General features: G+C 38.7%; 1 protein-coding gene across 1 annotated transcript in view; it reads right to left on the bottom strand.

The window, feature by feature from the left end:
• Positions 1-518: 518 nt before the first annotated feature.
• The window catches only part of camk1ga (calcium/calmodulin-dependent protein kinase IGa), a 19,688-nt gene continuing 7,814 nt past the window's right edge, over positions 519-12,392 (bottom strand). The window contains exons 5-13 of the mRNA XM_032513184.1: positions 11,168-11,306; positions 10,763-10,886; positions 9,137-9,212; positions 8,051-8,163; positions 3,511-3,589; positions 3,344-3,431; positions 1,821-2,164; positions 1,023-1,119; positions 519-938 (exon numbers count right to left, since the gene is read on the bottom strand). Coding sequence (XP_032369075.1) covers positions 1,056-1,119; positions 1,821-2,164; positions 3,344-3,431; positions 3,511-3,589; positions 8,051-8,163; positions 9,137-9,212; positions 10,763-10,886; positions 11,168-11,306 — 1,027 coding nt within the window. The 3' untranslated portion in view covers positions 519-938; positions 1,023-1,055. The remainder of the gene's footprint in view (positions 939-1,022; positions 1,120-1,820; positions 2,165-3,343; positions 3,432-3,510; positions 3,590-8,050; positions 8,164-9,136; positions 9,213-10,762; positions 10,887-11,167; positions 11,307-12,392) is intronic.

Below are 12,392 nucleotides of genomic sequence, written 5' to 3'. Positions count from 1 at the left end.
GAGGCGGGCTCTCGTCATTAGATGGTTGCAGTTATGTGTGCAGATTTGCACCGGAAAAATAGGATGGCATCAAACAAACACTCATACAGTACTGTTGCCATAATTCCACGAGCTTTTCTGCTGTCCGTCTAGCTGGGGAGACAGAAGTCATATTTGCTCTGTTGGCCGCCATGTTTCTGTTCTACACACGTATGCAACTTCCGTTTAGTGATGCCTTCCAGTCAGCTCGTTGTCTTTGGCTTTTGCGGGTTCCTGCTCAATATTCCACTGCTTTTCATTTCACACTAAAGGAGTGGGGAGACTCCCATCCAGTCGGTAACATTAAGAGTGCATGTAAACGTGGCCAGGTTGGCCCAGTGGTACTGCGGGCGCACATGTACTGGAAGGTTTATGCCTCGACGCAGAGGTCCAGGGTTTGAATCTGACCTGTGAGGATTTTCTGCATTCTCTCACCTAACTGTCCTATCAAAAATTAAAGGCGGAAAAGCCCAAAAAACAATCCGTAAAAAAAAAGACTGTGTGTAAACGCCTCACGCTATAGGAAAATGGGAACACTTTGTCGAGAAGGGGCAAATCAGACCCCCAAGTCAGCATTAGCTTTCACATTGCGTACTGTATGTGACCAAAATCTATTCAAAACAAATACATTTCAATGGAATTTATGTTGACAGTAACATGCAATACATAATAATAGTTTTGAGAGAATAAATGTCAGTATAACACAATTTGGATGCGTTGGAAATGACGATTTCCTGCTTGTGTCTGTTTTAATGCATCGTAATTTACATATAAACAGATAAAGTGTTTTTTTATAGTGCAGATACTGTGTTAATGGAACATGTGTCCCGACAGCAGACGTGACAAAGCCGAGCAGCAGATGTGTCAACACCTTTACATCCGGGGGGATGCTTCCGAGTGCCGACAACTCAAGAGACAAACTGAAAAAAAACACATCAAATGTATCAATTACAAGATTTCTTTCAAATATTTCTAAATTCCGACTAAGAGACATGACTTTTTACCTGCATGAGATTCATCTCAGGTTAGCCAGCCAATCACATGACAGAACACACTCCACTCTGAAATGTCTTGTCCTTCCTCTGAGACACAGCGTCCAGGCTGCAACACACACACACACACAACCAGGATTATAGATTCACCCAGGGATATCTCAAGCTATAAATAGACTTTTCGAGCATTTAAACAATAATACTAATAAAAATATACTTTGTTAACACAGTTCTAATAAAAATATTCACTCTATGACCATTATAACTCAAATTAGAAGTATGTAATCTACTGCATTTACTGTAAATACAAATAATGTGAAAATAATAAAAACTCTTAAAAAACTTTCAGGACTAATATATTACCTCTGACACAGATACAGTATAATATATAATACCCCATTATACCTCTATTACCTCTATTCATGGACTATGTCTAGTTTACATGAAAGATCTCATTGCCACTACTTTTTTTTTTGAGATGTTAATCTAATAATTTCATCAAAATATAAATGTGGGCATACCTTATGGTGTTCAAAGTAAATATCAAAAAAAATATGTAAGAATAGTTCAGAATAAGTTGTACTTTAAGATTTTTTTAATTTCTTATTCTATTTGGAAAGTTAATTTGAGTCAATTTTCAGGGGTGCCATTGGATGATCATGAGAGTTATAAAATTGGCTTTATTCTTCAAATAGCAGAAATCTTTTTGCCAATTTACTTTAACATCCATTCCTTAATTACCACAATATTCTAATCAACGTTTTTTCTTATATTTATGTCTGGCATGCACAATTTTCCAGCAGCTCTGACCTCTTGGACGGCCTGAACGGAGCATCGATCTCTGAAATAAATTTAGCGACCTCTGTTGATTCTGTTGATGGAGTGTTGCCCGGCTCACGTTGACTGTCTCTCGGTGGTGGACAGAGACCTCTGTCCAACTCAGGATTGCTGCGGGATAGATGATCGGCCGCAAGAACGGGATTCCCGTTTGGGTCGAGGGCATCGGCCTCATCTTGGCAGGGTCCCAGCACCTCGGGGTCATGCTGGGAGGTGGACTGTACCATGATGTCGGGTATGCAGAGGTTTGAGGTTTCACTGAGGGATGACTGCAGTTTCGTCATGTGGTGGACTACTGAAGCTGCGTTGAAGGCTTGCTGTTGGAATATTCCACACAAAGAGAGAGGGTTGTACTGCTACTGCTTGCATTCAGTAGGGCATGACACATCTGTCTGAATTCATATTTAAACAACAGCCTGTCTTAAAAATGTCTTGGCTGTCTTTTTATACTGTAATGACTGACTGTGCCAATTAGAGCCCGACCAATAAAAGGATTTTTAACCCTTGTGTTGTCTTTGGGTCAAATTTGACCCCTTTTAAAAATGTCTATATTAGAAATATGGCATTCTTTTCAACCAAATTACCACAAAAATGGATGGATTCCATGCAGTGCTCTTTGCAAATATATAATTAATCACTTTCATTGAATTTCAGGTATAAATTGAAATGGTTTCAAATCTGTATCCTGACCAAACCACTCAATACAAATATTAGTCCAAATAATTCCTAATTTCTGCTTTTTTAAACTCAAATATTAGGTGTAATTCTATACAAATGAGGGTTATTAACCATGGATTCCAGAAAGCAGTGTAAAACTAGTGGTAGTAAGGTGGTGTTAGTGAAATAAAATAATTGATGCGTTGAAAATGTCAAATGGCTTGACCCGAGAGGACAACACAAGAGTTAAGGCTGATACGATACATATATTTGGTTATTTAAAAATCCGACATTCCAATATATCGACCAATACATATTTTTTAATATAAACAGATTCCCCTAACATTAGTTATCTGTAGTTCTTTATAAGTTCTCACTAAAATAATATGATAATAATTTGTTTTACTCTCACAGCCGAACAGAGGAACATCAAAATACATGTTGGAAAATAATAGAAAATAAGTTCTGATAAATAAAAGCAACTCTGACAGTCTTTTTTAGTATGAAATACTTTCCCCGTAGGCTTTAAAAGTGGCAAAAAGAGACGCAAACTGTGGTCAATTCTAATTTATGATGGCTGCAAATTATGAAGGGATGGTGAAAAGTTGTCATAGTGTAAAATATATAGTACAATACTATTAGAATATCCATAAAAACTTCTTAACCCACTTCACCATTGTTTGTCAATCTGCTCAGTATGTTCCAAATGCTTATATTTAGCTAAAATATGGCTAAAAACACTGGATTTGTTGGTCTTTTGCATGGTTTGCTCAGCTTATGTCGGTTGCCCCTAACTAAACAATATGAAGTAATTAATGAAACAACAACAGTCCACTTACTTTCCACTTGGATTTGGCAAAGTTCTTCTCCATCTGTTCACAGACAGACGGATAAATGTCCAGGTCTTTAGCTGCGTTTCCAGCAATCCTGTAATCGAGTCACTGGCATTAGTTTGTGTGTGTGTGTGCGCGTGTGTGTGCGTGCGTGCGCGTGTGTTTACACTTACCATGGGTGCATGAGAGCCTGCTCGGTGAGGAAGCGTTTTGCGGGGGTTTTCTCCATCATATTCCTGATGAAGTCTTTGGCTGTTGAGACATGGCACGGCCCTCGGTTAGTTTCTAATTAGAATGCATAACTCTGATCTGCTGCTAGCATGCAATACAATAACACACCTACAGTACCATTTTGCATGGTTACAAAATACAGAGAGACTCCTACCAGGGGAACAAAAAACCCGTAATTACTTAACCCTTGTGCTGTCTTCCCGTCAAAATTGAAAATCAACACTTTTGTTGACGCTTTTTATCAATGTTTAACACTATTGACGCTTTTATTATTATTATTAACGTCAGTTTTACCCTTACTTTTGGAATTTGTGAACAATAAATCTCATTTATAGGAATTTATACTTAATGTTTGAGTTAGAAAAGCAGAAATTAGGAATTATTTAGACTCAAATTAAAGGAATGGATGTTGATGGATAATCACAGACTGGAATATGTCAACTTTTACTCAATACTATTTCAAAACTATGGTCTCCACGCTAAACATCACAACACTTTGAACTGTGGGTAATTCCCTTTGGTGAAGTCTGCATTGATGCAGACTGCGCACTCAAACCCTCGCGCCCCTTGAAATTCGACACTGAGACAACCCTAAGCCCTTATGAATTTCGCGAGGACAAGTCTGTGAGTCCGTGTGTCCGGACTTTGGGATTGGGCCATTGTGTTTTCTGAAAATTAAACCATGCAAACATATTCTGATAGAACCTCTAAATGCAATTATGACCCTGAAAATGAGCATAATATGAGCACTTTAAATCAATGTAGTCACATTATTTTCTGTGTAATTTTTTGTTCTTTATAATATCAGAAGCCCATTGGGTTTCCTGCCTCTTACAGCACTATACATACCTTTGTTTTATCTGTCTTTTAAAAACTAAACTGAACAAAAGTACAAAGTAAAGTAGTAATCTGTGCAGACTGGAGCCCATTTAAAGAAAAGTTCACGCTTGTGTGTTTAAGGGAAAGTGAGCCTAGGATAACAGTAGTATAGAGGAGACCTTTTTGCATAATTTTAAAATCTGTCCTTTCTGTGACTATTAGAAGGATGAGATGACCCCCTGTAGTGAAAAAAAAAATTCTGACATTTTTCTGCAGTTTAAAGCTCTTCAAGTCAAGACAAGAACCACAATACAATGCTCCGATTGATCATCATAGTAAGACAAGGGCCCGTCTTTGAACGTGGCGTTTACTTTTAGGTGTTTATTTGTATGCAGAGTCCCCGTGTTTCTGCCCATTTGTATGTTTTGGGCTTTCTGGTGGAGTGGAGTAATGTAACAGTCTCCATCAATACAGTGGGCCCTATTTTATGATCCAATCGCACGGCGTGAAGCGCCTGGCGCAGGTGCATTAAGGGCGTGTCCAAATCCACTTTTATGCAACATGCAATAAACCAATCAGAGTGTCATCTGCCATTACCTTTAAAAGCCAGGTGTGTTTGTAACCATGGTGCATTGCTATTATGGAGTTGCACCGTAATATTTTTTATTTGTAATCTTCTGCATGTGTGTGCTGCTGCACTTCCCTGTGTGTGTGTGTGTGTGTGTGTGTGTATGTGTAACAAGCATATTGTGCGTACGCTTGGCATAAGCCTAGGCACCTTTTACTAAAGCACTGTTAGAAAAACAATGAGATGCGCCGCTATTGACTTTAGACCAGGTTTTTGTTTTGTAAGACCAGCACACCCATGGGCGCAAAAATGGGCGCAGGTGCATTTGCCATTTACAGTGGTGTGAAAAAGTGTTTGCCCCCTTCCTCATTTCCTGTTCCTTTGCATGTTTGTCACACTTAAGTGTTTCGGAAATCAAACCAATTTAAACAATAGTCAAGGACAACACAAGTAAACACAAAATGCAATTTGTAAATGAAGGTGTTTATTATTAAAGGTGAAAAAACAGCAGCAACAACTGCAACAAGCGTTTGCGATAACGTGCAATGAGGCTTTTACAGCGTCCGGAGGAATTTGGCCCACTCATCTTTGCAGAATTGTCCTAATTCAGTTACATTGAGGGTTTGAGCATGAACGGCCTTTTTAAGGTCATACCACAACATCTCAATAGGATTCAGGTCAGGACTTGGCTAGGCCATCCAAAGTCTTCATTTTGTTTTCTTCAGCCATTCGTGGTGGACTTGCTGGTGTGTTTAGGACATTGTCCTGCTGCAGAACCCAAGTTCTTCAGCTTGAGTACACGAACAGATGGTTGGACATTCTCCTTCAGGACTCTTGGTAGACAGCAGAATTCATAGTTCCTTTTATCACGGCAGTCTCCAGGTTGAAGCCGCAAAAACCCCAGACCATCACACTACCACCACCATTTTTACGTTGGTATATGTTTTTTTATGAAATGCAGTGTCCTTCTACGCCAGATAACTTGGACACACACCTTCCAAGAGTTCCACTTTTGTCTACCGGTCCACAGAATGTTGTCCCAAAAGTCTTGGGATCATAAGATGTGTTGTGGAGAAATTGAGACGAGCTTTGATGTTCTTTTTGCTCAGCAGTGGTTTTCCTTGGAACTCTGCCATGCAGCCATTTTGCCGAGTCTTTTCCTGATGGTGGAGGCATGAACGCTGACCTTAACTGAGGCAAGTGAGGCCTGCAGTTCTTGGACGTTGTGTGGGGTCTTTTGTGACCTCTTGGGTGAGTCGTCGCTGCGCTCTTGGGGTAATTTTGGGCGGCACCATCCTGGGAAGGTTCACCACTGTTCAGTCTTCGCCATTTGTGGATAATGGCTCTCACTGTGGTTCGCTGGATTCCAAAGCTTTGGAAATGGTTATAACCTCTCCAGACTGATAGATCTCAATTACTTTCTTTCTCAATTGTTCCTGAATTTCTTTGGGTCTCGGCATGATGTGTAGCTTTCAGGATCTTTGGTGGACCTTACTGTGTCAAGCAGCTCTATTTAAGTGATGCCTTGATTGTGAACAGGTTGAATGGCAATAACAGGCCTGGGTGTGGCTAGAGAAATTGAACTCAGGTGTGGACAACCACAGTTTAGTATGTTTTAACAAGGGGGGCAATCACTTTCACACAGGGCCATGATGGTTGGATTTTTTTCACCTTAATAATAAACACCTTCATTTACAAATGCATTTTGTGTTATTGGTTGTCCTTGACTATTGTTTTTTAGAAAATTTTGCGGGGTTTTGATGTTCCGAAAACACTTAAGTGTGACAAACATTCAAAGGAACAGGAAATGAGGAAGGGGGCAAACACTTTTTCACACCACTGTAACCTATGTGGACGCAGGACAGTCTTAAAATAGCAGACCCTTCGCTACATTGGGCTTTGTGCCGCTCTGGGTGCAAAATAGGGCCCAGTATGTTTCCAATCCACAAATGCTCTAAATTTCATTTTTTTTGTTGTATTTTCAATCAGCGTCGCATGTTCAGTCGGTCGTTCACAGAGAGAATTCAGTCCTTTATTTTTGGTAAGGGGGACGTTTGACATGTCTCTAAATGCCAGCAGATAATTGAATCCCCCTAGCAAGCGAGAAATGTCCTTGGTAATGTTTTAACTTAGGGTATTTATATCTGACCTAATCCGAACATGACAAGCCACTTTAGCTGAGGATGATGTAAGAGCATGATGTGAGTAGGTAAGCTGTGTCTAAGGAAATATGTGCTGTGTATATATATTTACATATTCATATACACACGCATACACATCCTGATCCAAATTAAGCTAACACTGAGGTTGATCCTAGTAATGACACTATATTTGTCACATTTCCTTAAAGTGTAACTCTCGCCAAAATGTAACCTAGGGTCATTTTGTGAATGTACCCAAGTCCAACTTTTCGTTTAAAAGCATACTTATTTTTTTGGTCACACTGCCTTTAAATGGGAGTTCTAAGAGCTATGATAGCATCAAAATCCCTATTTTTAAAGGACTAAGAAAACTCGACACAACATAAGACTTTGCTCCAAGTATCAGCATGGACTCTACACACGATCTCCAGAATGGAGAAGATTGTTTGTGTGCACAGAATTTACTAAAAAGAAAGGTTTTAACAACTTAGCTGTTGTTGTTTCTGCTCACAGCCATCTTTGTCAGTGAAAAATAATCAATCTCCAAATATGGATGAGCAGACTCCATAGGAGGAAATGTCATTCTTATATGAAGTTCCTTTTTCAACTACAAGGTCAATATTGTTTTTCACTAACAAAAAAACAACAGATTATCTGTGTTGACTTGCTGGATGGACGGCGACTGGAAAAACCAACCGCTACAGTGAATTGTTAAACCTTTTTTAGTAAACTCTATGTCCACAAACAATCTTCTTAATTCTGGAGTTGATGTGTGGAGCCCCTGGTGATACTTGGAGCAAAGTATCATGTTGTGTCGAGTCTTCTTATTGTTTTAAAAATGTGATTTTGATGCTATCATAGTAGTGCCCCTAGGAAAAGGCTGTGTAACCGAAAAATAATTATGCTTATGCCATAAAATGTGACTGAGATGTGAAGTGTTTTCTGTTTTCATACCAGACTCAGAGATGTCGTCCCAGAAAGGCGAATGGAAGGCGTACTCCCCTCTCATGATCTTTGAAAACAGACGGGTCTCGTTCTTTTCAAAGAATGGAGGGTAGCCACACAGCCTGCAACACAGAGACAAGGCGCTAACTCAGCTAATCCCGTTATATCCCTTACATCTGCATTTTGAAACACATTTTTTAATTATACTATAACTTGTGTTGATGTAGTACTATATGCTTTTGTCCTAATTCCATTCATTCACCATACATGGGCGCCGATTGGATTTGTGTTGGGATTTTCATTAATTGCGATTAGATAGTATTGCGTGGTATTGAGTATTGCAATTTTCTTTTCCTTTAACAAACACAAAAGCTGACTAATACACTTCTAGAGACAATGTATGATGCAACATTTCTTTATTTTATTTTTTTTAAGATTATTTATAGGGCCATTTTTAGCAGGACAGGTGAAGAAGTGAAAGGGGGGAGAGAGGGATTGGAGGGGGATGACATGCCGCAAAAGGCCAATGGTCGGAGTTGAACAACCACTACGTTGAGGAGTAAACCTATATATATATATATATATATATATATATATATATATATATATATATATATATGTGTGTATATGGGGGCCTGCTCTACCAACCTCATTGTTTTCTAAGAATAATGCACATCACATGTCAGTCAGTCTGACATTTAAAAAAAAAAAAGTATTTAAGATGGATTTTCTGCATTTTTTTTGCTGGAAAAAGGATGTAGCGGTACCGTATAGGCAAATAAATGTGTAGGTGAACTAAAGATAAAACAAAATGAAATCATTGATTCTGGGTAAAATAATCCATTTTTTTTAAATAGTCGCCAAAAAATCACAAGACACACGATTTTATTTTTTTTCACCCGAGTATGTACTACACAACCTCAGGCTTCTGACATTTAGGTTATTATTGAAAGTAGACTTTCTAATGTAAGCTTATAGTGGGATAAATAGCTCCAGAAGTAATCCACCCTCTCAGTTCACCAGTCTGTAATGATATGCGTGTGTACATGTTATGTATTGTGCTATGTTAATGTTAGAGGACAGAAATGTACTCACAGGATGTAAGTGATGACTCCTATGGACCAGCAGTCCACTGCTTTGCTGTAGGGTTTCTGGGCCAACACCTCAGGCGCTGTACAATGACACACAATAGTAATGCAGGTAAGATGGGCAAGAAGTTCAAAACTGATTACTTTTATCATGGATGTCCTCAAAAATATTGTTTAAGTTTCTTTTATTGTGACAGAGGATCATCAAAGTTCATCCGTGTTGTTGTTGTTGGAGTTTTAGTTTCTACACAAGCACCTCTGCCTAGGCTGGGCGATATGGGAAAAAAATCAAACATCACGATATTTTTAACCAAATAACTCAATTTTGATACCGCAGCGATATTGCAGTGTTGACTACTGGTGCTTTCACAAAATATTTACACAATGAGATCAGAAAATGACATCGCTTTGCTGTAATGAAACCTTTAAAACCAGGAAAACACAACACTTATGCCATATTACGATAAAGCTGAGCAATATATTGATATATCAATATTGTGATGTGAGACTAGATATTGTCTTGGATTTTGGATATTGTAATATGACATAAGTGTTGTCTTTTCCTGGTTTTAAAGGCTGCATTACAGTAAAGGGATGTCATTGTTTTTCATCTTATCAGACTGTTGTAGCTGTTCTATTATTGGCCTTTACCCACTTAGTTATTATATCCACATTACTAATGATTATTTATCAAAAATCTCATTGTGTAAATATTTTGTGAATGCACCAATAGTCAACTCTGCAATATCGTTGCAGTATCGATATCGAGGTATTTGGTCAAAAATATCTCAATGTATGATTTTCTTTATCTCCCCCAGATTTTTTACGATATCCAAAATCTAAGACAATATCTGGTCTCATATCACAATATCAATATAATATCAATATATTGCCCAGCTTTTTTTTTTTTGTATTTTTTTTTTTAGTTTTGTAATGGTTTCTATACTACCACATGTGAAAAGTAAATCCATGTACATGATAGTTTTTTTTTTTATTGAGAATCGTTTTTGAATCAAATTGATTTTGAATCGAATCATGAGCCTAAAAATCGATATTGAATCAAATCATGACATTTTGTGAATCGTGCACCCCTAGGTACCATGTTTACAAAGGGGGGCCGGAGGGAATGGTCCAGTTATCCGGGTATCAAACTGCAGATTCTGCACATCTGGAGGGGGCTCAGATTACAGCTGCTGCTACTTAAGGTCAAAAGGAGCCAGTTGCCGTGGTTGGGGCATCTGATGCCAACTAGGCGCCTTTCTTTGGAGCTTTTAATCCTACTGGTAAGAGACCCCAGAGATGACCCTGAACACACTGGAGAGATTATAAATCTTATCTGACTTGGAACCCTCCTAGAAGGAGCTGGAAAATCGATGGATGACTGGTCTGTTAAACCTTTAATTATTTAATTAGCATGCACACTGTATATTGACCTGACCCTGGATAAGTGGACCAAGATGGATGCATGGATGGACTGTATATGTAACTTTAATGATTCCTTTTAGTTTTCTGGATTCATTTTACCACTTACATTGGAACAGTGGATTTTAATTTACTCTTGAGTTATATTGAAAAAAATATCCTTTTGTGTTATTTAAACATAAAATTGTATATCCGGTCCCCGATAACTCACCAACATATCCCGGTGTACCGCAGGCTGTGGACATCATACCATGCTCCACTGTCTTAGACAGACCAAAGTCACTGACCATGATTTTAGCATTCTCCTCTGTATTATAGTACAGCAGGTTCTCAGGCTGCTCAGAGACAGGGAGAGAAAGAGAGAGTACAAAGTAGAAGAAGGGAGAAAAGAGAGACAATGATGTAATTTATTAATGCATTTAATTATATGATTATTTAAAGTTAAAGTCTAATTCAATTAAAGCATACAGTACTTCAGAAAACATTCACAAAACATCTGCTTGAACTTTTTTTACTCTCATTTGTTTTGGTAATTTGGTCATGTGATGAAGTCATTTGGGTGTGTGTGTTTGTGTATGTGTGTGTGTGTGTGTGTGTGTGTGTGTGCGTGCCTTACTTTAAGGTCCCTGTGTACAATGCTGTTTTCGTGCAGGTAACTGACAGCCTGCAGCACCTGTTGAATCACCGTGCTGGCGTCCTTCTCGGTGTAAACCCCCTTGTCTAAAATGCGATCAAACAGCTCCCCGCCTGAGACCCTACACATACACACACACACACACACACACACACACACACAGAAAATCATCAATGTTTCTATCTTTCTCTGGGATCTTGTTGTCTTCTTTCACCAATTCGATCTACTACTTGAACAAAGAGTTCTGCTGGACAACAAGGGGGGCGTATACAAATCTACTTTTGCTAGATTAACAGTGGAAAAAAAGGCTCCGTGCGCCAGATGCTAGGTTTTTTGTTGGTCAACAGCGCCATTACTTTCCCTTGCCTCAAGATAGCAATATGCCGAGAATGCACCTGAACACACCTCCCTGTAAGACCAGGACGCCCACGGGAAATTGACAACTGGGTTGGTCTTAAACTAGCAAAGATAGGTACAAGATAGGGCCCTAAACCTCAAACAGCTTCAACAAAGAGCTGGAACCATCTGATACAGAATGTTAAATTAAATTATTAAATTCAGTCAGGCAGTGTAGAATAAGATGATTATTCCAGGCTTGAAGCTACAGGGGAAGCAAATGGGGAAAACTGTATGTTGAACACACTGACAAATTGGGACTTCAGCTTATTCACCATATCCCCGAGAGCGTGTACAAATAACAAGGTTACATGGAGAGTAGCCAAATACTGTACTCAAGTAAAAGTACTGTTACTTCAGAATACTATGACTCAAGTAAAAAGTAATCATCCAAATAATTATTGGGGAAAAATAAAAAAGTGCTTGGTGAAAAAAACTATTCAAGTACTGAGTACCTGTTGAGTAACGTCTGACTTATACACAGAAGACAGCGCGTAATGTAGCTGCTGCTTCACACTTTTACTAAAAAGGTAAACATGCTTTCAATATGATTTATGTTGATTCTGCCATTTTTGTTTTGCTACGACTGTAAAGCTAACCCGTCCCGCCGCAGAGATCGAGTATGGTCACGTGACTGCACAACGACGTTTGATTGGTGGAACACAGTCACATGCTAGAGCCTTTAGCGGAAGTATCTCTCTCTTTGTCAAAATAAAAAATTAAAATGAGGCGTACATGGGGGGATGAAAACAATGACATCTAGAATACCAAAGAGGTAAAAAGAAAAGTAACAAGCCCATTGTAGCCTAAT

Source organism: Etheostoma spectabile, chromosome 4 (assembly GCF_008692095.1).
Source record: "Etheostoma spectabile isolate EspeVRDwgs_2016 chromosome 4, UIUC_Espe_1.0, whole genome shotgun sequence".
Lineage (NCBI taxonomy): Eukaryota > Metazoa > Chordata > Actinopteri > Perciformes > Percidae > Etheostoma > Etheostoma spectabile.
This window is presented reverse-complemented; position numbering and strand designations above follow the sequence as displayed.